We start from the raw sequence: 22,140 nt of genomic DNA, 5'->3' as shown, positions 1-22,140 counted from the left end.
GGTCGTGCACCAACTTACAAGAGGACCGCCCTTATCGGATTCTCGTGCTTTGTGCAAGTTACACAAAACATTCATCTTTTTTACAAGAAATCCTATGGATATTTAGCATTCCATTTAGTTGGCTCAGGGACTTCAGTATTACCATCTGCAGATCCAGGCTGCTTGAGTGTGTGTTTGGTTTTTGTTTTTTTATTAAAAAAAAAAGTGTGATCCAGGCATTTTTCAAATTGACAATTTGTGTATAATTTTTAATACAAATGTGTTTTAAAATAGTGTGGCAGTCAGGGATTATTAACTTGCAAATTAAACTGGCTGATTCCGGGAACAGCAGCGAAGTTTGATTACAAAGTTGTAACAAAATATTAGAGCAGCCATTTCCCTCCTAAAACGAATTGTTTTGCAGCAGCAAATAGTCAATTTAAGTTTATTTTACTTCACACTGGCTTGGTTGGCAAGCTAACCTAACACTTAACCTTGTGGTAAAATGCCTTCAAATTATTCCTGCAGTGAAGACCAGTCCATAGTCTTGGGCATGCTCAAGTATTTCACTCCTCCCTCCTCCCACCCATTCTCCCAAGGCACTACTTGTATAGCTAACATCAACTAGGCCCCTTTCCTCTCCTCTGCCTGGCAGCTCAGTTTTATTGATTTGCTAAGTCATTTTGACTCTCCTTGTCTGTGCAGCAGCTCAACTCTTTGCTGCACTCCAGTTTAGCTCCTTTGGTCACTCTCCCTCTAGCAGCTCTATGCTACTGTGCCTGAAGTCATTCAACTTTCCGGCTTATACTTGTTGTAGGTCTCTGAGCAATATGATTTTTCCCAGCCTGGCTTGAGTTATGTTGGTATTCTAAAGAGTGGACAAAACGTCTACATTTGATGTGATGGGGAAGAGGAGCCAGTGGAGAGGCTAAACTTCTAACACTTGAAAAAATGCTTGAGAATTTGATCAGTGGTACAGCCAAGGTAAATTACAGAGGGACATGGAATTGGGAGAAGATTTAGTGGGTTAGTAACCAGTTTGATTACTGGAATTTGGAGTTTTAATACAAAGTCTCACTCAGTATCTATGGAAATTTTGAATGAATACTCGTTTATACATAAAATGTGGTTGTCAGATTGTTCAGTTTCAGACAGTCTACCTACCTGAGTTCCCTCTGGTTGTAAGCAGAAACTGAAACCTTACACTGTAGTATGTTGCTGTTAAAGTTTGTCCATTTGTATTCTGAAAACAAAACAAATTAATTTGTAACTGAAAAACTTCCTCTAGCATATTCAGGCATTTACTGAGGCTCTTGACATGTCAGAATTTGACTTTTAGGCTATCAGAGAAAATTTAGATAGAGGTTACTGAAACTTGGGAGTGCTAGAAGCAAATAGTATGTGTGGGTTCCCCTCCTCCCTCCCCCAATAACATTTGTGTATTGGCCTTTTAACTTGTGGAAGAAATGTCAAAGATGTTCCCAAAATGTTTCTTAAAGCTGAGCCAGAGTCTTCCGCTGCTTAAGAATGTATGAAAAAGAGAGCTTTGGGTTCTTTTAAGGTATTGGAAAAGAATCCAAATTTCCCTAAAGAAGTGTGTGTGCATGAATATAGCACTAATGAAAGCAAGGAACAGACTGTCATAACTTGTACTAGGTTTAGTGTCTCATGCAGTAGCTTATACCACACAACTTTATCAACTGTTGCCCATTCCTAGCTTAAAACACCCCTGCAATTGCAATTCCACGTTTCCTGAGCTGGCATGAGCATGTGTCAAATTCTACAGTGACTATTGTTACTGATATCTTGTTCACTAGAGACTAAAATGAGTCCTATTTATCTTAGGTTTTTAATCTAGGGCCCTACGGGTGGAAGAGTAATTCATTAGTGCACTATGTGACAAGGTCCCTTATGGTTCTGTTTTTTGGTTTTTAAAGATCTCAACAGTTTTCCTTCCTCATAAAAGGACCTGGATATCTCAAAGGACTTGTAGTATTAAGTTACTAAAAAGTAGACTAATAGTTGGTAGGTTGCAGCTTGAGCTCTTGTGTGTTGAAGCAGACATAATTATGTCTGTACTTTCTTTTGACAGACCAAAGAGAACACTGTATAGTAAAAAGTATGGAGTGGACCTAATCAGATACACACATGCTGCCAACACTGTGGTGTACAGCTCCAACAAAATAGACGGTAAGTGACCATGTTTAATCTTTCTGCACTTAGATGGCACACTCAGATAAACCATAGTGGAGGGCTGGGGAAAGCTTTGGTCTTGACTGACATGAATGGGCTCATTTTTAGCAACCTCTAGGACGGTGGCAAACAGACATGTTCATCTTTAAAGTATAACTCAGTCATTCCCTAACATATAATGACCTATTGTTGCTAATTATAGTTCCCCTTTGCTATAATAACCAGAGTTAACATGATTTAATAGTTGAAGGGAGATGAGTTCTATTCTTGACTCTGTTGTTGACTGGCTGTTTGATATTGGTCCAATCATTTAGCTTCTCTGTGACTGTTTCAAATAAGCATGTTTACTACCTTATTAGTGAAGCTTTGAATAGTTAAGCCTTGAAAATTGCCATTGTGAAGATTTCTTCCCCCCCCCCCCCCCCCCCTTCAGTGACTCCACAGCAAATGATGTTCAAGCTAACATTTTAAAAACTGGTGTGTGTGTGTTTGTTTTTCTTTCGGACAGCCTTTCAAATTCAATTTGAGATCAGGAGGCAAACTTTGTTCTGGCTAGTGCTTCATCACTGATTAAGATTCAGTATCTGGAACTTAGTTAACAATTCTGTGGGTTCCATTCCGGCTCATGCAAGTGTGCTCTTATAGCTGTGTTGGCTTTGCGGTACCAGCAGGAGTAAAGAGTAGCTTAACAAAAGAATTGTCAAAGCAAGTAGATGACTCAAAACAATAGGTAGCATTTCTATAGTATCTTTCACCTCTATATCTCAAAGTGCCTTACAAAGATAGGGATGTATTTATTCTCCCCATTTGTACAGAATGGAGGGCAGGAAACTGAGGTGACATAGCAAATCACTAACTAAGCCTGGTGTAGAACACATCTCTCCTGCGTCCAATCTTGGGTTTGTCCATTATCCCCTCTGCTTTCCCAGTATAATATGCATGAGCAACCCATCTGTTTCAAAGTGTTATTTTTTTCCATAGTCATTTTTCATCATAACTGCATTTCATAATCTTCAATGAATTAAAGTTGCTTTCAGAGCCTGGGGTGAAAGGGTTAGTTGGGTGTTCAAAAGTTTTGATTTAATTCATCAGCTCCCACAGGTACACATTCTTTCCTCAGCAAAGTGATTCTTCTTCCCTGTGTCAGAAACAGCTGGTGTAAATGGCTGTGCCGTAATGTCAGGAATCCTTGGAGAACTTCATTCTTGGTGAAGTTCCCATTCAATTTTCTGATCCTCCTATAGCTTTCTCTCATGGTTACAATTTATTTTGTGCACTTACTGACTGTCTCATTGTAATGATAGTGTTTTAATTTTGTATCCGTCTCCATTGTGGTATCATTCATTGAGAGAAGCTCTGACTCAGTGGAATATTTGTTTAGTTTCTTTAAATCCATTTTATTAAGGTGGTATTTGTAATTTGATGGTTTGAAGTTGATTATCATTTTGTAAGTGTTTTCCTTTTGATTAGCTTTTAAAGCAAATACACTGGTGATAGAAATGGATTAAAAAAATATTACTGGTATTTGTACTGCAAGTAATTGTAAACTGGCCTGAGAGAACTGGCATGCTTCCCTCCTGTGGTGGTCCATATGCTGGTCCATACTCTGCATAGTCCCTAATGAGTGAAACTATGGGCAAGTGTACAGGATGTTAACTTTTCAGGATGTTGCTTTTACAGAAAGAAGGGTGAAATGAAGCCATTCCTTTACTGTACAAATGCTGGTATTTGCACACAAGTACATATATGCCTCTGAATTGCTTCTGATCCAGTTCTTTCTGAAGGGTTCCTCAAGAGCTTCAAACCTGGTTCTTCTTGCCTAATTCCAGGCTGAGGTAGTAGTTTGTACAGTTTGAGGGTCTATGATACCACCCGGTACAGGAGATAACTGTACAGGCCACTGCCTTGCCTGGGACAGAGCACTGTCGGCTAAAAGGATCACCCACTTATGCTTCACAAACGGTTTGTATTTAGCAGAGGAAGGTGAGATTCCAACTGCATTCTTCTGAAACAAGTAACTGCAGTTTTTAGCAGAAAAACTAGGAATATACGCTAAATTTGCTGTGTAAAGGCGAGTAAGTACTAACAATAATGGGATGTAAAACTGATGATTTTGGTGGATTGACTTATGGCATTTGATAATCATCTGGAGGTACTCAAAGGAGAAGAAGCCTCTCAGAATGATGCATCAGTCTGAGCTATTCATGCTTGGTCACAAAGTTACCCTTAAATTTCTCTTGCCAAACTCTGGGGGACTGTACAGAATTCTGACCTCAGCTGACTCAATGGAAAATCTTTGTCAAGAATTGATGGATTTGAGGGATTTTCTACGTAACATGTATTCTACAGAAAAAGGCATTTAGAAAAATATTCTAGCCTTCCAGATGTCAAGAATGTTCCCCATAGATTACAAACTCATTACTCTCACCCTGCCTTGCAGAAAAGTCATTTAGTCCGCCAGCTAGTATTGCAGTAACAAAGGTGAAAACAGAATTTTCCACGTTTACCTTAATTTGGTATTGATTTCGCAGTCTCAGCACCACTTGTCGATGTAACAGTATTGAACATGTCAACCTGAATAAACACTCAACAGGTGTCAAAGCTTAAAAAAAACAAAACACAAAAAACCTCTGCTTTGGTTTCCTATAACATCAGTCTTTTTGTCCATCTATATTTCTAAAACAGGGTGTATGTAAGAAAGAAATTGGTAGGGAGTTCTGTCTGTCTGTCTGTCTGTCTGTCTTTCTCCCCTAGTAACAGTTGACTGCTGATGTTGGAGGCTTAATTTGGTCGTCTTTGCACGTCTCCATTCACAAATGTATGTGCAAGTAAAAGTGGTTCATATTCTCAACACTTGTACTCAAGTGGCTTATGTTAGAATCATAGAATATCAGGGTTGGAAGGGACCTCAAGAGGTCATCTAGTCCAACCCCCTGCTCAAAGCAGGACCAATCCCCAACTAAATCATCCCAGCCAGGGCTTTGTCAAGCCGGACCTTAAAAACCTCCAAGGAAGGAGACTCCACCACCTCCCTAGGTAACGCATTCCAGTGCTTCACCACCCTCCTAGTGAAATAGTGTTTCCTAATATCCAACCTGGACCTCCCCCACTGCAACTTGTTCTGTCGTCTGCCACCACTGAGAACAGCCGAGCTCCATCCTCTTTGGAACCCCCCTTCAGGTAGTTGAAGGCTGCTATCAAATCCCCCCTCATTCTTCTCTTCTGGAGACTAAACAATCCCAGTTCCCTCAGCCTCTCCTCATAAGTCACGTGCTCCAGCCCCCTTATCATTTTTGTTGCCCTCCGCTGGACTCTTTCCAATTTTTCCACATCCTTCTTGTAGTGTGGGGCCCAAAACTGGACACAGTATTCCAGATGAGGCCTCAACAATGTCGAATAAAGAGGAACGATCACGTTCCTCTATCTGCTGGCAGTGCCCCTACTTATACAGCCCAAAATGCCATTAGCCTTCTTGGCAACAAGAGCACACTGTTGACTCATATCCAGCTTCTCGTCCACTGTGACCCCTAGGTCCTTTTCTGCAGAAAATTCTGCAGAATTCTTTTGATCGGTGGTGAAAAATCTCAATAGAATCTTCCAAAAGAAAAATGCTGTTAGTACTGCAGTCTATATTCAGTGAAGGCCACTTAAAAGAATTACTGATTTCAGAATACTGTGATCAGTTCTGTCCCGTGCTATATTATGTTTTTATAAAGAAATTGCTGTTAGATGAAAAGGATCTTTTCTTCTCTTCTCATCACCTATTCCTCCTTTACCCCCCAAAGCGTTTTCCAGTTTGGAAGAGGTGCAAAGAAAGCACAAAGGCAACAAGTGTTTGGTTTAAAAAAAAAAAAAAAGTCCCTCCGTCTGAGAAGTTTGGTTTTTAATGCCTGTGCTTAGTTGTTAGTATTTAAATGGTCCCAGCCTGGCTTTGACATTCACATCTCAGGCTATGTCTAATCTACAGCCTATGCCAGCAAAACTTATGTCACTCGGTGGTGTGAATATTCCACACCCCTGAGCAGCATAAGTTATACCACCATAAGAGCTAATGTGCACAGTACTATGTCGGAGGGAGAGCTTCTCCTACCGATATAGGTTATGACACCTCTTGGAGGTGGGCTTTTTTAAATGCCGACAGGAGAGCTCTCTCCTGTTGGCATAGAGCATCTTCACCAGATGCTGTATATATAGACATGGCCTCACTATCGTTTTGAGTGGCAGAGTTCACACCTTTGCAGTGGTTATTTAGCTGGAGACAGTTCTTCCTGCATGGCTGCATTAACAGGACTATGGCATTTGCATGATAAATCTATACTCACTTTCCAACTGGAAATGCTGGCACCAACTTTTAGAAAGCTGTAGTTTTGTGAGAAATGCTTGAGTAAAAACTTGACAGTTACTTGATTTTTATTTTGCTTCAGTAACTTTGGAGCAGAGAACTGTATGCCTCATGGCAATTCATTTACACTATATGAAATATTCATATTCTTTCCAGACCATTGGGAACATCCTGACTAGATCTGCTGTTTCGTTTTTCTTCCGGACTGTTTGGTTTCAGTTTCTCATTCAGTTGATCCCATTTTAACATCCCTCTTGAAGACAAAGCAGACCATCGTTGCTATCTGTTGGAGAAGGTTTATTATATGATATATGCTTATGTACTTCTTATATTTTCTTGCAGATACAATCCGTTACCTCTCCCTACATGATAATAAATACATCCGATACTTTCCAGGGCACAGCAAGAGGTAAGAGATGTGACAAGGGGACACTTTGGTGATCAAGATCTTGGTGGCTATGAAACAGAACAAGAGAGGCTAAAGCAGTGTTGTAATAAACCTAAACCATGTTAGACTGAATTCACTTTACTTCTCATGACATAAAAAAATGTTAAGTATTTTGAACTTGTGTGAAGCCAACAGGTTAATAGTTACATTGCTAACTTTCTTGCATACCTGTGTAATACCTGATATAGCTAATCTTCTGTATTGCAGAGTGGTTGCCCTGTCCATGTCTCCAGTGGATGATACCTTTATTTCTGGATCACTTGATAAAACCATCCGACTTTGGGATCTCCGGTCTCCAAACTGCCAGGTGAGATACCAAATTCACTTGCCTGTCTGCTGACAGTTGTCATGAAATGTGCAAGAAAGAGTTTCTAGTTTGAAATGATGAAAAATGGGTTGTAGATTAAATAGGTGGTCTGGTTTTTATACTATCATGAAGTATTTCTTGGTCCCTACCAGCATCTCCTGGAATTCAAAAGAAGTCACCTCAGGCAGAATCCCTCTTTAGATTTGTGCATACACTGTATCCTCACTCACTTTCCTCCAGGGTCCTATCTTGGGGAAGAGCTGGAAAGGCAAGAAAACAGCAACTTCTGGAGCTGATGAAACAAGATGCTAGTTGGATGTTGTTAGCATATTAATGACACTGTAGCCTCAAACAGCCTTCAGTCTTCGCTAGAAGTCTCCCATGTACCTTGGAATCAGTGGTGACAGAATGGGATCCCTTACTTGAGTACTCTGGCTTTTTGTTTTAAAATGAAAAACATTAAGCAGTTAAATACAAAAGCAGACTTAGAGCCACGAGGATTTCAGGGTTTCCCAGCCGTGTTAAACTTAGTGAAGCTGAAAGATTCACCCTGTGTTAACACTGCAACTTTGTCTATGATAATCCCTTACTGTTTCAAGTGCTGTGCATGTTATAACTAATTTGACAATTATCCAAAATGCTGTCTAAAACTTACTATAACATTTTATATTTATTAACATCTCTGGTTATTACCAGTTACCTCCATTATGCTGTACTTCTGGTTTCATAGTAAAATGCCTCCAAAGCAGAAATTTGAATAGGCCTTCTCATAAAATGAATGCTGAAAGTACCTGGCATTCACACAGCTTGACTCTTGCAGTGTTTGTGGTGTTGAAAAATGCTTGTGGATGAGGCTGGCAGGTCCTAAACATGCCTCCATTCTCACTGGGAGCACAGAGAGAGACAGTCACTGATTCATGAGGACCAGCTGTAAAGCACAAATTGAAAACTTTTTTTTTTACACACAACATAGTTATACCTGCCTAAGAAATAAGCCCTTTAATCCAGAAACCTCACTTTTCTTTGGTAGTGTGCATGTTGGTAAGAGCCTCTTGCTTTCTAAACTTTAGCTTGGTCTTCATGGGAAGTCAGCAGATGCTGCTGACATGACATTGTTATCCACATCTCACTTCCATTCTATGTGCGACTTTATGTAATTTTGACATTGTAATAATCTTAGTCTTAGGGAAGACTGGTAAACTATCTCTTTAAAAGTCTAATTTCCCCTGTTTTGCAGGCTTATGCAGAGGGCTTGTCTAAACACAATGTTGCATCAGTTTAACTAAATCGATGTAAGAGTGTCCACTAAGCAAAAAGAACAGGAGTACTTGTGGCACCTTAGCTGTAGCCCACGAAAGCTTATGCTCAGATTTCTCTAAGGTGCCACAAGTACTCCTGTTCTTTTTGTGGATACGGACTAACGCGGCCGCTCCTCTGAAACCTGTCACTAAATAAAGCTGCACTAGGTTATCTAAGTTATTTAATGTAACACCTGTAGTCAAACCACTGCAAAGTTTGTGCAGAGTGAGAGAATTTGTCCCTTACTCTTATGCTAATCCTTGTGTGGGAATCTGATCCCTTTAGTTTAACAGTTTTTGCCTCTAGCTTTTAGAAGGTTTGGTTTTGTGTTAAATCAGCATAGGTAGGCAGTGACTGTGTTTGTCAGAGCTGCACCTGGGTGCTCATCTTCCTGAATGGTCAGTGTTTTAGCTCCACAACCTCCAGCCCTGTGTTGCCATCACTTCCAGCACGAGTGCTCTGTGAAACTCTCAGAAGTGATAATTGTTACCAATACAAGATGCGTCTCCCTTCTCCCACAGAATTGCAGCATGTTGCCTCTGCAGCACTCCTTGTTCTGGTTGGTTACTTCTGTTCTTGTGATGTACGTTTCTTTCCCATAAGACATGTAGGTGGGTGTTGAGCAGGGGGTGTATCTGAATTGTTTTCCTAAATTTCTTCAGCAGTAATTTAGACCAGTCAATTCCTTCCTCCCAGAAGCAATTGGATTATTTCACCTCAATAGTGAAGTTAATGTAAAGTCTTTCTCATCTCTGTTCTAAACCTTCTAACTTTAGAATGCATTAAATTGACTAACCTCTTAGGATTGTCCTTTTCACGGTGTCCCATAATCATCACATGCCTCTAGGGATGAGTTGAGGCCATGTATTTAGTTCCTCATACCCTTTCTGGATGGATGGCCACTTACCACTTCTCCAAATTTTGTTCATACTCCATGTACAGAATTGAGAGGCTAATGCCAGTGTGGGACATGAGAAGCCACCTTTTGAAAGATTCTTAATAAGACTGAAGACTGACAACTGAAAACCCAGCTGTTCTACTAGCAGACTGCCCTGCTGGATCTGTGCACGGCTGAGGGAGCTGTCAGGAATGGACTTTGGGAATACAGGCATATGCACTATTTGAATTCATATTTAACTGTTGTCCATGTTCTAGGGTTTAATGCATCTTCAGGGGAAGCCTGTATGCTCCTTTGACCCAGAGGGGCTGATTTTTGCTGCTGGAGTCAATTCTGAAATGGTGAAGCTGTACGATCTCCGCTCTTTTGACAAGGTAAGAGACAAACTAGATGCATTTCTGACATTTTATAGCTTACAAGAAATAGCATGTAAACCCTGGACTTGGAGCATCCCCTGAAACATCTTAGCATGTGCTACAGCCAGCAGCACCAAGGAGATAATACTTAATATATGAAGAGAGCTGTGTATAAGAGTTTCTTGTACAAGTAGGTGCCACCACCAGATCCTTAAATCCCATTTTGGACCTACCTCTAAATTCATTCTAGCCAGAGAATTATTAAAATCTGAGTCCCCAGATCAACTTCTTGCAAAAAGCATTTGTCCTGGGTTATGTCCCGTCTACTGACCCAACCACTTCTCACCTTCCTATCTCTTCCTCTCAAACATTTGCTCTCCCAACATGTTTTGTTCCCTATCATATGCCTTTGCATCTTAGTGCTCCCCCACCAACATACTCAGCACTGAACTATACTCAGTTTCCTTAAACTCTTTCCTGCATCATTTGGGGTCTTTGATAACAGTATCTCCAAGACTGGTTATGAATCTGGTCCACCTTCTGAGGTTCAGGCTATGCTGTTACCCCAGAAGCCAGGCACATTGCTACACAGAGTGGGGTCTGAAGCACAATCTACCAGTGCACAATCCACTTGTTCTCTGTCTTCTGCCCCAGGAGAACTGGCATCAGAGACTAGACAGAGGGCTTGGGAGCAAGCCTATGGGGTATCATCACTGAGGAGCTAAATGGCATTGCTACCTTTATGCTGATGATGCCTCTGGGTGTAGGGAGGCTGATAGGAGTCAGGTGGGAACCCATTTTTCAGGCTTCCTGTAACACGTGGGAAGCAGCAGTTAATGTTTCTTCCTCCTTGCTGACTGTGCTGTCTAGGTCAGGTGGACCTAGCAGTAACATCAGAGAGAGAAGGAAAATTGTAACTGGACAACAGTAGTTGCAAACAGGCGGAAAACATCTGTTTTTTGGATGAGAGCAACAGCTGATGCTCCAGCCCTTAGTTTAAATTATGGTTTGGGGGCCTTGTTAGCAAATGGCCACTATATTGTACCTTAAATCTGTCCCTGTATAATCAGATGTAATGTGAGAATTGATTCTTCTCTCTGGTGACTGTAGTGGTGAACCAGATGTTTGTTCACTGTCATTTCCTTTATGGTGGTGAAACCACAAGTTTCCTAAACATCCTGTTGTGGTTTGGTTGCTATTGGAGATGACAGAATCGTGGCATGTCAGAACACTGCTGCATCACAATATGACAGGTGGTTGCTTCTCTTCCCTGCCACCCTTTGCGTGGCAGCTAGTACTGGATTGTTCAATATCAGTCTGGTTTGTTTCCTTTTAGGAATCTAAAATGTTTTCCTATGCTGGAGATAGATATAGATATAGATATAGATATTTTTTTTTACCAACAAAGTTAAATGTTTGGGTGCACATGCATACAAATCATTTCCCCCCACCATTTTTTTTTTTTTTTTTTTTTTTTTTTTTTTTTTTTTGAAGGGTCCATTTGCTACATTCAAGATGCAGTACGATCGAACCTGTGAGTGGACAGGCTTGAAGTTCAGTAACGACGGGAAGCTCATCCTCATATCAACCAATGGAGGGTTCCTTCGACTGATTGATGCCTTTAAGGGAGCTGTACTGCATACGTTTGGGGTGAGCATGCTGTCTTGGTTGCCGCCTTGGAAATTGCTCTGTCTTTGCTACGTCCTTGTCAGGGATGAGATGATGTGGGATTATTAGCTTGGAGGATAAAACACCCCAGTTCCATGTATTCCAGGGGCAGGTCTCTTGGAGCTGCCTTCCAGCTGCAGTAATAGAGATAGCTGATGCCCTGTGGATGAGACAAGTGTTAAGGAGAGGGCTTCTTTACTAATTTGCTGCTTATTGGTCCCCTGATTTATCTTGGGCCTTGTTTACACTACAAAGTTAAGTCAACTTAAGTTACATGGACGTACAGCCATTTCTGTAATTAAACCACTGTTGCATGTCCACACTATGCTCCTTGTGTCAATGGAGCACATCCACAGTAGCAACTCTTCTATCGACAGAGAGCAGTGCACCGTGGGTAGCTATTCCACTGTACAACTGGTCACAAGGTGTCTTAGGAAAGGGTTTGCAATGCCTCTTGGGGGGCAGGTTCAGCATTACATGATGCAGGTTTTTCAATCCCATCATTCCATGGGTATTCAGTTGCCCTGGTAACTTGCAAGCCAGCCATCTCTGTCAGAAAGCATGGACCCTGAACTGCTGTGAGGTTAGCTTGGGTGTGGAATAAAAAAAATCTATCTATGTAATGTTGAGGTAAACTTCATACATGCAGGGGAAAGTATCTTTAAAGGGGAGGGAACAGGGATTCACAGGGACATACACCAACGAGGCTCTCGCAGCTGCATGACTGTGAGGCTGTCATTGTGTTTAATCTCCTGCGGGGTAGTGTGCCTTGGATACTGCTGTGGTCCTGGAAGATATATGGAGCATGTATAGAAGTGGCTCTGCATCAGAGCAACTGTTTGCCTCCCTTGCTTCTGGTATGCCTGCCACAGCTCTTTGATTTTTACAAGCCCTTCTCCAGGCCCCAAGCAATCTGGCTGTAGATGTCAAAGTTCCTAAGGCTGGAGTGGAGCTGTGACTGCACAGCCTCCTTTCCCCACAGACCAAGGTGATCCAGCACCTCCTGTGTACTCCAGGCAGGAGCGCGTTTGCTGTGTCGGGCCGGCATGGTCAACTGGGCAGTTCCTGTTGGAGAGCTCTCATAGAAAGAACAAGTTCAAAACTTCCTGGGGCTTTAAAAGGGGAGGAAGGGCATGCCTGTATACCTGGCTGCAGGGCAGTAGAGGTCAAAATGGTGACTAGACCAGGCATTGTGGGACATGTCTTGGAGGTCACTTAAGTTGAAGTAAGCAATGCAGCATCTACGCTGACACTGTGTCGCTCTAACTACGTTGACCTAAGCTTCAAGTCTCTCATCAAGGTGGTATTATTAGGTCGGCATAGGAGGTGTGTTGAAGCGGCGGGAGGAGCATTGTAGTGTGTACACCTCCCGAGTTAGGTTGATGTAATCTGCCTTATGTCAGTTTAACTTTGTAGTGTAGACAAGCCCTTAATCTTGGCTCACTTGAAAACTTCTCTCCCTCTTCCCTTTTAGAAATTACTTGTGATATTTAACTCCCTTTAATGGAGCTTTCAAAGCTCTGCTAATGAGGGGAAAGTGTTTGGTTTAGTACCTTGATAAATTATTGCCCACTCCTAATCCTTACATCTGTGCTCTGTCCCCTCCTGTGGCACTTGGAGGGCTTTGCATAGTACAGTCTGTAATGCTTGGGGGAGGGGCTCCTGTTCTTCAGCTAGAAGAATGATTTGACATGTCCCCTTGCCACAGGCTTGAAGGCATTTAACTTCTTTTGTATTGTAGGGTTATAACAACAGTAAGGCTGTCACGTTGGAGGCATCATTCACACCAGATTCCCAGTTCATAATGATTGGTAAGATATCCTTACCCCCTTGTAGCCTGCAATTGTGGGTCTTACTACAAGGCAATTTGAGTGCTGTGAAACTGGGTATTGATATAATTAAACTGAAAGTTGGTTTAAAGGCTGCAAGAGGCTATTTTAGGACTTACAAAATGCTTTCCTCACTTTGCTGTGGGAGACACTTACAACGCTCTCAAAATTCTGTCATTTCAATACCATATACTTTAAGGTTTAATTTAGTAGGTAGGTCTGTTGTCCCTGTTTCCCACTGGCCAAGTGTCCACATCACATATTACCACTACAGCTGACATTAATTCATAGCTTGGCTGGCAATCTCAGCCAAGAGGAAGAATAGAAAGGGCTACCGACTGAACTTCCCTCTTACTGTCACCCCCAAGAGTTGGTCCCCTCAGGCTGCTGTTGAGATGGATTGGCAGAGCAGCATGGGTAAAGTTGTGTGTAGTAGGAAAAAGCAACTGAAGTAGTTTAGAATGTTGCAGCCTCCCTCCATCCTATCTGCAGACTACATTCTTTACCTTTTTGGGCTACCTGTGTACTGTAATCTGTGCAGTATCAGCTGGGATATCCTAGGATACACTGCCCCCAGTGAATGTAAGCTGAGCTGCAAAACGAGTCCACCATCTCCACATTCATATTCCTCGTAAAGATCCTCCTTACAGTGATGATTACAAAAAACTAAGTGGCTGATATGGCTAGACTGGAGGTAGTTCTGGATAATCTATATACTACACGCACAGTTATAACACTGCATTATTAACTTACTGCCCAACATGGCCAATTTTTTTTCTCTCTCTCTCTCTATCATATAGAGTACTGCCTCCCCCACTACCTTCTTTCAGTTCATGTATACATGAAACTACCCTGTATACTTTGGATATACTAATGTTGAAATCTAGCTGGTCATCAGTAACCTGCCCATAAGTTCTTCTTAATAACTAAAGTTAAATCTAGGATGGTATTTCGGTCTTTCAGGAAGGACCATGCTGGTGGTGGTTCTTTATTCTGGTGGATGATTTCCCTTCTGATCCTGCAGGCCCTCATTTTATCCTCTGGAGACAGCTCCGTTCTGCATGTTTTACCCTTCTTGCCAGGAAACATCCCTTCTCTAACTCTTTGGTATCCGCAGTCCTCCTGCTGTTGGACAGATTCACTTCTTTCTCAACTTTTGCATTATTCTGGAGTTTAGCAGTTGTAGGGACATTTTTTTCCATTTTACTTTGTGCAGTTTGACTAATTTACCCTGGGTGCCCACTTAGTTTCTTTCCTGAAAAGCCCATACAGACAAAAAGGAAACAGAAAAAGCCTTCTTCTTTTTAGGGATTTTGTTAAAAAGTCAGGATATCTTATATAAAAGAGGTTATACCAAAGACTAAAATATTTTTGGAAAGAGGTCAATTTTAAAAATTCAGGGTGTCCCATTAAAATGGAAATTTGTAGACTTCTGCTATAAAAACATATATTTAGTAGTGATGAGAGTTGAAACATCTTTAACAAGCTTGGTCATTCACATGTAGCGTAACTCACTGAAATCTGGTTTACCATACCCTTTGATTATTCGCAGACTGCACAATTTTCAGTGACTAGATTGCACTTCTATTGCCTGATTTTTCAGCAAGCCGTTGTGCACGTGTGAATCTTGGATTTGATTCTGCATGTAACTAGTAAGATGCTTACCTTGCTCTGTGTATGAACTGGGAATTTGTGCAGATGAATACTTTATGCATGTACTTGGAAGATGGAATAGATACATGCACAGCTTGCTGAAAACCAGGCCTTTAATGATCTGCAAATTGCAGGATTATAATCAGATGGCTTTTAGGATGCCATTGAGTTTTATTTAGCACTCCAGCTACCTTTTAACAATGCCTTTTATCCTCTGATGTTGGTCTTCAAGCCATTAATGTGCATAGCAAAGCTCTTTCCTTTTGTAGTGCTGGTCTACACTAGAAAATTAGGTCAACCTCGCTATGTTGCTCAGAGGTGTGAAAAATCCACACACCTGATCAATATCGTTAGGCCGACCTAAATCCCCGTGTAGACAGCACTAGGTGAATGGAAAAATTCTTTTGTCGACCTAGCTACCGCCTCTCAGGGAGGTGGATTACCTACGCCCATGGGAGAATCCCTCTTGTCGTCATAGGTAGTGTTTACACTGAAGCACTACATCGGTGCAGCTGCTACTGTACCACTAGCGTTTTAAGTGTAGGCAAGACTTCACTCTGCTAATGCCAGCTGTCATCTTCTGCGGAATGAGATGGCTTGTTGGGCTGCATCAGGCTTGAGTATAAAAAGAGTTATTCTGATCAAATCCATATACTCCCTCTTGGTAGCTATACCCCCACAACAAGTTGGGGTAAATTCTCCCTTCAGACTTGCAGGTACAAATTCCGCTGACTTTGAATGGCGTTCTGTATGGGAAGCATTTGGGCCTGCAACCTTTTTAAAAAGCTGGCAATCGGAGATTGATTCCTGTAGATCTGATAGCTCTCTTCTGGTGTCTCCACTACACTTTACCAGTGATACTTTGACATTCTGTCCACTGTGTTGGCCTTTTATACGTATTATGTCTTCTCCAACCCACAGGTTCAGAGGATGGAAAAATTCATGTCTGGAATGGGGAGAGTGGGATGAAGGTGGCTGTGTTGGATGGGAAACACACAGGTCCTATAACCTGTCTGCAGTTCAATCCCAAATTCATGACCTTTGCCAGTGCATGTTCCAACATGGTAAGAACACAAGTCCATCCTTTTCAGCCTAAGGGTCAAACACCTTATTTCTGGTAGGTCAGTGAGCCAGAATTAATATTGAAGTAGATTCTCTGCCCTCTTCTATTCCCTCAGTGGCTTGAGCATTGGCCTGCTAAACGCAGGGTTGTGAGTTCAATCCTTGAGGGGGCCATTTAGGGAACTGGGGTAAAAATCTGTCTAGGGATTGGTCCTGCTTTGAGCGGGGGGTTGGACTAGGTGATCTCCTGAGGTCCCTTCCAACCCTGATATTCTATGATTCTATTCCTGTTGCGCTGCTCAGTGCCAAAGGAGTGGAAACCACCCACAAGTCCCCTGCTGAGGGAGTGTCCAGCCATGCATATGCTTCCCTTCTCACAGCCCCTGGTGCAGAAGTTGTGCTTGAGGCTGGGGGCATTGGGGGAGTGGCTGGTCTTCAGAATTTTCTAATTCTTCTCTCCTGGGTTGCCCTGGATGTCTCTGTGGGAGAGGGTAGTTATCCTTTGCTAGTCCTCCCCTAAGCTCAGGAAGAGCCAGTCCAACTTGCATCCTGCCCTCCCTGTGATTCCCACAGTGTGGCAGTACATTGGGGACAGAAAGGAACAATGTATATGAACACATTGAGAACAAGCAGTGCATGTGCATGCACACAGAAAGATGGGCTTTTTCACACCACCATAATATGGCTGACATTTCATGATCCTCCATCATAAACACTGAGAGCTTTAAGGTCCTGTTCATGTTCAGTCTTAGGGGCTTGCTAGGAAGTAGAGTTCTTAACAGTCTAGGAAGGTATGGGAGGACTGCTAGGCCTGAGCATGCCCATGTATTGTGTGTAAGATATAGAATAAGCAGTTGTCTTTGGCAGCATCAGCTTGACATGCATCCCAGTCCAAGCAGGGATACTAATCCTGAACTGCTGGTAGCATGTATCAGATTCCTTGGCTTGCTTTGGGGCTTACTGGGTGAGGAATTTCAGATGCCTATTCTAGCTCCATGCTTACATTTTCTTCTTCTTCTTTTAGGCCTTTTGGTTGCCAACCATAGATGACTAATTCTGAAACCACAATGCCCATTGGGTGGCTTCCATACTGTTAATAGCAGCGTGTTCTTGCGTTGGTGTTGGAGCTGCCTACTTCTCCTGGACTGTATGTTCTCATCCATCATACCCACATACGTTCCTGTATGTCTTTTATTTGCTGCATTCCTTCAGAAGGACTCCTTCATTTGACCTCCGAGAGTTTGATCCTGCTGTACCCAGAAGCTGGGTGCAACATGTAGCTACTTTCCAGTCAAAGTCCAATAGGTTCCAGCAGAACTTGTAACTGGCACAGTGTTACTTTTGAGAATGTGGCAGAGAAATAACGGAAAGTCTGATTTTTATGAAGTTTGCTGCAGTCTCTAAGATGTAATTGTGTTTTGTTCTCTTACTGTAAACACACAAGGCTACAGACGAACTGCGGTGGGTGCCTGGGACGTGCAATTCTGTCCCGCACCTGCATGTTTATCACGCCTGGGATCTCTACAGTGTCACTATTGAATTCTACAAATACAAACTTCATTTGTGCCAAATACAAGCAGACTGACTGTTTTTAACCCAAATGTCAGATGCACAGAGATTTCTTTTGCTATCGAACACTTGGGCAAAGGCTGCATATTCGCATCATGGCATCCATCATCCATTTCTGGTGGTCTAGTGCCTGGCAGACCATACAGGTTTTGCCTGCTGGCAGAGAAAGCTTGAAGCAGCCTCTGTGCCATTCATCATCCCAACATCCAAGGTACACAGAGTACTGAAGAGGTCTGGTGGGCATCCCAAGCAATAAAGGAGTCTGTCAGCAGGAAGATGATTAAAACAAAGACTGAAACTGCAGTAGTCTCCAATACATCTTCCTTCTGTATCATCTTTGCTGATCTTACTTGTAAATATTATGGGGGGAGGATAGTAGGGAGGGGTCATATTTTTTTACTTTTAGGTATTAAAGAGTCTGATGTGGGCCAGTATTGTGGGATGAGTTCAGGCTGTTTACCTTCCATTGATGCAGCTTTCTCCTCCTGTTCTGTAAATAAGTCCATTAAATTCTCCCCAAACTGGGTCCAGGCCTGTATCCCTTTTGTTAGTAATATTCCACACACAAGATTTTATTCCATTATGCATTTACTCACACATTGTGCAAGTTCTCAACAATTGCTTAAAAGACTGTGGCTCACCTAAAGTCGGATGGGTGTTATCCAAAGCCAAATGGAGAATTTGAGATGTCTATCTGATATCCCTTTTTTTCTTGTATTTTGCCCTGGCATTTCTGTAAAGAATGCCCTTGCAGAAGTATTATACCTCTGTTGGATATACTGCACTCTGCTGTCCATTTTTTGGGCAATGCAAAAAGTAAACCAAGTCTACCAGCTGGTATTGTTCCACTTTCTTTCTTTTCCTAAGTCATCACATTGTAAAATTGGTCTGAGGCATCTCCATTAGCACGATGAGAAAAGTACAATGTACATGGAGCTATGCACTGTGCTCTCATCTTAACCAAATACTTGCAACCTAGAGGCTGAGCATACAACCTAGGTACATTTGCTTGGAAAATCCATTCTTTGTCTCCTGCTGCTAACCCCACCCTCCCAAAAATGCAAGAGACTGTCAAGGTGGCAATCTGAACAGGGAATAGGCTGATCCTGGATGCCATTTTAGTGTCCCCTCATACCTGAAAATAATTTGTTACACCTCTGGTAATCGTGATCTTGATGCTCCATGTTGTGTAGTTTACATCTCCACTGTAGGGCCTTGCATCTAATGCAGAGCATGTTCCACTGGAATAATGTATGGGTTTGTGGTACAGCCCACCCCTTTCTCTGCTCCACCCTTGCTTGTTACAACTGTTAGCATAACACACACTTCCATAAGCAAGGGCTAGGGGTGTAGAATGGGTTTCTCGTCACTGCCAGTCCCATTTGAGGTATTAGTGCATGTTGCGCTGCAGCTTTATCTATGACAGACACTCTGTACGTCATCAAAAGGTCTGCTGTGCATGAGACAGTCTGAGAAATTGTTTGAATCTATGTGACTAAAAAATGCTGTTTAGACTCTGTGATGTGCCTCTGTGCTAATTATACTGTACATGTTTAAAGCCAATTCTATGGTGTGTTCTGTGTTACACGAGTTAGTCTGTTACTCACTTGGTGGGGATGACAGACTGACGTTCTTTTGATCTCGCCAAACACTTAGGCTGCAGGAGTTCCAGATCAGAAATTCCTTTGTATGGCTGCACCAGCATCCCTCCTACTGGCTAATACTGTGCTGATTTCACCTCAAAAAGCCAAGGGCAAAGGGGAGAGGGACATCTGTTCTCACACATGACTAGGCTTCTGCAACTGTTTCTTTTTCAGCCCCCTCTTGTTGCATTCTGGGCTGTTTGGTGCTATAGCTGCCATTTAGTGTTTTGTGAGCAACCGTATTTTGCAGAGGTTTATAACTTAGCATGTTGGTGGTGGTGGGGAGTTTAAAATTAAAAAATACAATTGAGGTTGAAACAATGATAACCTGAAGCAAACTCATTCAGGTTTTTGCAAAGGTGCTTTTAGATGAGTGAAATGAACAGTTAGTCCCCACCAGATATTACTTAGGCAGAGAAGAGACTCAGAAGATTTTTCTTCTGAGAAGTGCCACTTGCAAACCTGCTCTAAACACTTTTTATAAGGCTGTGTTCTGTATCTCCAGCTGCATTGTAACCCTCTCAATGTGTATTTGCAGCATGTTTAACACTATAGAGGGCTGAAATGTTTATCGACGAATTTGCACATCAGAAACATCAAAAGTTTTCAGGTTGAGAAGTTTGCAGGATCAGACACAAGGCGGCACTGATTGTCAGTGTAAAATTGGTAGTATTCTGTCTCTAGGGAACTAGATATTATTCCCTGACTGATTTTCTTTGTTGCATGAGTCTCTCACAATCTTAATGTAGCGATCAGGGTTTCTGACAGGGTTTTAGGAAAAAATGGAAAGAGAACTGACTGTTGCCAAAACAATTATCTGGAAACTTTTAAAAAAGTAAACTCAGTTGCATTCATTAGCTTTCATAGAGCTTAAAGACAGGGAAAAAGGCTTTTAAGGAATATGCAGGGTTTGAAAACTAAAGAATATTAGGAGTGACACTTCAGTACTTTTAGGGGAAACTGGGTATAATCAGAAAAGTACCTCTAAAAATAGCACCACCTTACCCAACCTACTGTGTGAGAGCTCCATGGCTATACCCTGTCACTTTGGGTACGTCTTCACTTACCGGAGGGTCCGGCGGCAGGCAGTCGATGTTCTGGGATCGATTTATCGCATCTGGTTAAGTGCTCGCCGTCAACGCCGGTACTCCAGCTCGCCGAGAGGAGTACGCAGCGTCGACGGGGGAGCCTTCCTGCCGCGTCTGGACCCGCGGTAAGTTCGGACTAAGGTACTTCGAATTCAGCTACGTTATTAACGTAGCTGAATTTGCGTACCTTAGTCCGAAGTGGGGGCTTAGTGGGGACCAGGCCTTTGACTCTTATTGGCCCAGCAGAGTTAAATAGGGGAGAGTGAGCTAGATTCTGTTTTGCTTCAGGCACTAATCAGTGGAAGTTCAGATTCCGAATCTTCATTACTGGTGGTGTCAGTAATAGTAGTAGAAAGGAGCCCAGCTTGACCTCTTCTCAGATCCATATATGAGATTGCAAAAGAGGCAGTTTATATTTATAATAAAAAATCCTGTCTGTACTCCAATCCTGCAAATATTACACAGGTGCTTAACTTTAAATATGTGAATAATGCCATTGATGCATGTGTACAAAAATGTGCAGGTTTGTGGCGTTGATTCATAATCTAATCAGATTTGATAAGCAACTGAGAATAAATAGGGAAGCTACAATCTCTTTTCTGATCACAGTTCTGGCTATATTTGCACTTTAACAATCTGCAACAGGATTTCTGGGTAGCAGGCTGGGATCCTGTTTGCCTTTGAGAGAGGCTGTCCATTGCAACTGCTGTCCTATTGACTATATTCTTGGTTGTGAGCTTGGTTTTGTGAATTTAATTTTTAGGTGGTGACCATCTATTGGAGGAGTGTAAATACATTAATGTCAAATTATGAGATGCCATAAAATACTGCAGATGTGGAAAATTCAGTGTTGTGGCTATCAAATAAATATTTTGTAACTGATTTTTTTTTGAGTAATGTAGATTCTGCGTTTACTACTTGACAATTAGTTTTACAGTGCATATTTATTTACTGCTTGGAGGGGAAGGGGAAAACTAATTTAAAATCACTGATTTACTTTAATACATTAAAAATGCTCCCTGCCTCTGAAGAGTTTGTTCTACCCAATTATAAGGGTTTGTAATGGAAACAGACATCTTATGCTATTCTATACTGTCTGTTATAAGATGCTTTTCTTGCCTTTAAATATACCAGTACCTTGAATAACTCGACATGAGTTTTGTACTGGGACTTGATTGCTCATCTGTGTGTGATTGCAGCCCTGGTCAGGTGATTTGTTTAGGATTGAACCTGTGACCTCTGGATTTAAAAGCATGAGCCCCAACTCCTTTCTCTATTGGCAAAAGGTCTATTGGCTTGAATGTAGTGGGAGACACAAACCTCTTAACATGGTCTGGCTACTAGAGAAGGACAAAGACCTGCACTAAGCTAATGTCGGTTAAATCGGAGTTGTTTAACCATTAGGTGAATTTTATTGTTGGTTTATCTTGCGAAACAGGAAAAAACAGAATTGGGGAAATGAGTTCTACTAAAGTTCTCCCCCTAAAGTATGGCTACTCTGGGCCTCTTACCTATCCTAAAACATTGTTCAGATGGTCAGGAATAAGATTCTTTTTTATATCCTTTAACTTCTCTAACCTGCCGATCTAATTACATAATGTCTGAGCAAAATGTAATAAATGTGGTGCTATGGTAATGGCTGTCCATAAGCAGGCTGGAAAGAACAACTTGTCAAGATAAATTTCCCTACTGAATTCACCTGAAAGCTATTACAGATTGTAGCAAAAGTAAGGCATGTCTGCTAATGGAAAACCCCTAACACTGCTTGTGCAATTCTCCAATGTCCTGCTCTACATTTGAAAAGGC

At 41.9% G+C, this 22,140-nt stretch overlaps 1 protein-coding gene across 5 annotated transcripts in view; it reads left to right on the top strand.

Annotated features, from left to right (window-relative positions):
• The window catches only part of WDR82 (WD repeat domain 82), a 57,187-nt gene that overhangs the window by 14,461 nt on the left and 20,586 nt on the right, over nt 1-22,140 (top strand). For 2 of the 5 annotated variants that reach the window (XR_010589122.1, XR_010589121.1), the window contains exons 2-7: nt 2,072-2,169; nt 6,857-6,923; nt 7,170-7,269; nt 9,724-9,840; nt 11,317-11,472; nt 15,894-16,036. Coding sequence is in view for 2 of the 5 variants with exons in the window: in XM_005285295.5 (XP_005285352.1) it covers nt 2,072-2,169; nt 6,857-6,923; nt 7,170-7,269; nt 9,724-9,840; nt 11,317-11,472; nt 13,232-13,301; nt 15,894-16,036; nt 17,059-17,088 (781 nt within the window). In the remaining 3 variants the exon portion in view is untranslated. Of the gene's footprint in view, nt 1-2,071; nt 2,170-6,856; nt 6,924-7,169; nt 7,270-9,723; nt 9,841-11,316; nt 11,473-13,231; nt 13,302-15,893; nt 16,037-17,058; nt 21,217-22,140 lie in introns of those variants that run through there. The other 3 variants (XM_005285295.5, XR_010589120.1, XM_065551317.1) reach the window with 3 other exon arrangements.

This window comes from Chrysemys picta, chromosome 7 (genome assembly GCF_011386835.1).
Source record: "Chrysemys picta bellii isolate R12L10 chromosome 7, ASM1138683v2, whole genome shotgun sequence".
Lineage (NCBI taxonomy): Eukaryota > Metazoa > Chordata > Testudines > Emydidae > Chrysemys > Chrysemys picta.
The sequence above is the reverse complement of the archived record's forward strand: the minus strand, read 5'-3'. Positions and strand labels throughout refer to the sequence as shown.